Below are 2,257 nucleotides of genomic sequence, written 5' to 3' on the forward strand. Positions count from 1 at the left end.
GTGTGTGTGTGTGCATGTGCCTGTGTGTATGCCTGTGTGTGTGGTCAGTTCTCTCCTTCCACCATGTAGGTCCTGAAGATAGAACCCAGGTTTTTAGAGTTGGTGACAAGTGATTTCATCCCCTGGGCCATGTCACCCACCTTTCTAGTCCTTTCATTTCTCTTGCATGTGCACATGTGTATGATGCGCATGTGTGTTTGTGAATAGGTGTGCGTGCATATGTGCCTGTGTGTGAGTGCGGAGCACAGAAGTGAATACCAGGTGTCTTCCTTGATCATTTTCTACAACAGTCATGAAGACAGGGTGTTAACCAAATCTGGAGCTCTTCACTCTTCAGTTATGGCGAGTCTACTCAGGTAGCCCCAAGCTCTCCTGTCTGCCTGCCTGGTTCTGAATAGAAGAAGCCTCGCCATTGCTGGGCTTGTACGTGGGCTCTGGGGCTCTGAACCCTGTCCTCACTTGTGTGGCAAGCACATTATCCTGCAAGGCATCTCCCCATCAGCTTCAAGTTCTACAAGGTCATCCTAGCCTTGGGCTCTACTTGATGGCAGAGGGCTTTCCTTATACGCTCGGCAACCTTGAAGCTATTCCCCAGCATGAGAACTCCTCTTCCTCTTCTCCATGTTCCCCAAGAACGCCCCACCTCTTCCTATCCGGTTGTCACGAACAGATGTTACTGTTGTGAGCTTATACTCAGGAGCCAGTTGAAACAGCTGGAAAATCTCTACGAACAAGCCCAGGATAGTTGGTGGTCAGGACCCACAGCTCCGGAGAAGCGTCTTCTGACCCATCTCCCTGCCCTTCTTCCTCTTATTGTCTAGCCAGGTTTGTCAGGACCTTAGTTAGTAGGACTCTACTCCATAGTGGATTTTGACCCTTAGCCCTCTTTTTTCTTTCCTTACAAGGGTTTGTTTTATGTGGATGGGTGTTTTGCTTGTGTGTATGTCTGTGTACCATGTGCATGCCTGGTGCCCAGGGAGGTCAGAGGAGGGCATTGGATCCCCTGGGACTAAGAGTCACAGATGGTTGTATACCACTGTAGGGGTGTTAAGAATCCATCCCCAGTCCTCAGAAAGAACAGCAAGTGCTCGTAACTGCTGAGCCGTCTCCCCAGCCTGTCTCCTCCTTTTGTTAGAGTGCCGTTCCCTTGGGTTTTTGAGGACTTGCTCTCATTAGGAGCCTCATCACTGGAAAGGCATTTAGTTTTCTTTTCTTGTCTGTCTAGATCCAGAAATCTGCCTCCAAAAAGAACTTCCAGAGGAAATCACTGCAGAAATATTCACGACTGAAATTCTTGGCTTAACCCTTTCCAGCGGCTCGGAACAGCTTAATCAGTGATGTCATTGGCCATGTTTGGCAGCACAAAGGGCTTTGTGTGTGTGCTTGCACATGTGTGTGTGTGTGTGCTTGCACATGTGTGTGTGTGCATTTTCCAAGAGGTTTTCCTTTTTCTGTACGTGTCCACCCCCACCCTAGTCTTTGGAGCATTTTAGACATTAAAAACATATTTCTCTCAGGCAGTGGAATTCACAGAGTTGGACATTGCGCTGTCTGTGAAAGAGAAGAGTGGGCGGAAGCGAGAACAGGCCTGACAGCTGGATCGCCAGCCCTGAAGGAGCCTCAGCCAGCATCCTATATGCACCATGGAAGTCCTAGCCAGCTGCTCCTGCCCCTAAACTGGGCTCCTGGGAGGGCCAGACTATTCTTCTTCCCAGCAAAACACCCAAGCAGTTGTGCGTGGCCGTGACAGTAAGCATCGCTGGTCATGCTGAACCTCGGTGACAACTGCCAAAGAAAATGCAGAAGTAACCTGGGTCCCACAAACTACACGTGCACCAGAAGCCACAGGGCCCCGCTCCCGAATGATGCAAATGACAGATGCTGCTTCACCCCCTCACCTTCTACGGGGCTGCAACGCACACAGTGGGCAAAAACGGGGGACATTAAGGGACATCTCTAAGTTTATAGTGATGTCTTATTCCTGCACTGTGGCAGAACGAGTGAAAGCTGTGTTCTACTTTTATAGATTTTTCTCTCAGTTCTGAGGTCTCTTTCCTGCAAGTGTCCCCATTGATAACTCTATCACACTCTGTCCAGTGTGCCAGCCCACCTCCACCAGGGCCTTCCCAGACAACTGCATTAAAGAAACATTTCTTTGGGGGAGGGAATTGAACTTTCTTTTTTTTTCTTTCTTATTGTATATACATTGATGTTTTGCCCATGTAAATGTCTGTATGCAGGTGTCAGATCCCCTGGA

At 49.0% G+C, this 2,257-nt stretch overlaps 1 protein-coding gene across 1 annotated transcript in view; it reads left to right on the plus strand.

Moving 5' to 3' along the window:
• Positions 1-1,520, plus strand: part of Wdr66 (WD repeat domain 66) — a 75,190-nt gene extending 73,670 nt beyond the window's left edge. The window contains exon 24 of the mRNA XM_031391149.1: positions 1,226-1,520. Coding sequence (XP_031247009.1) covers positions 1,226-1,338 — 113 coding nt within the window. The 3' untranslated portion in view covers positions 1,339-1,520. The remainder of the gene's footprint in view (positions 1-1,225) is intronic.
• The last annotated feature ends 737 nt before the right edge of the window (positions 1,521-2,257 follow it).

The sequence above is a fragment of the Mastomys coucha genome, unplaced genomic scaffold (genome assembly GCF_008632895.1).
Source record: "Mastomys coucha isolate ucsf_1 unplaced genomic scaffold, UCSF_Mcou_1 pScaffold22, whole genome shotgun sequence".
NCBI classification, from domain to species: domain Eukaryota; kingdom Metazoa; phylum Chordata; class Mammalia; order Rodentia; family Muridae; genus Mastomys; species Mastomys coucha.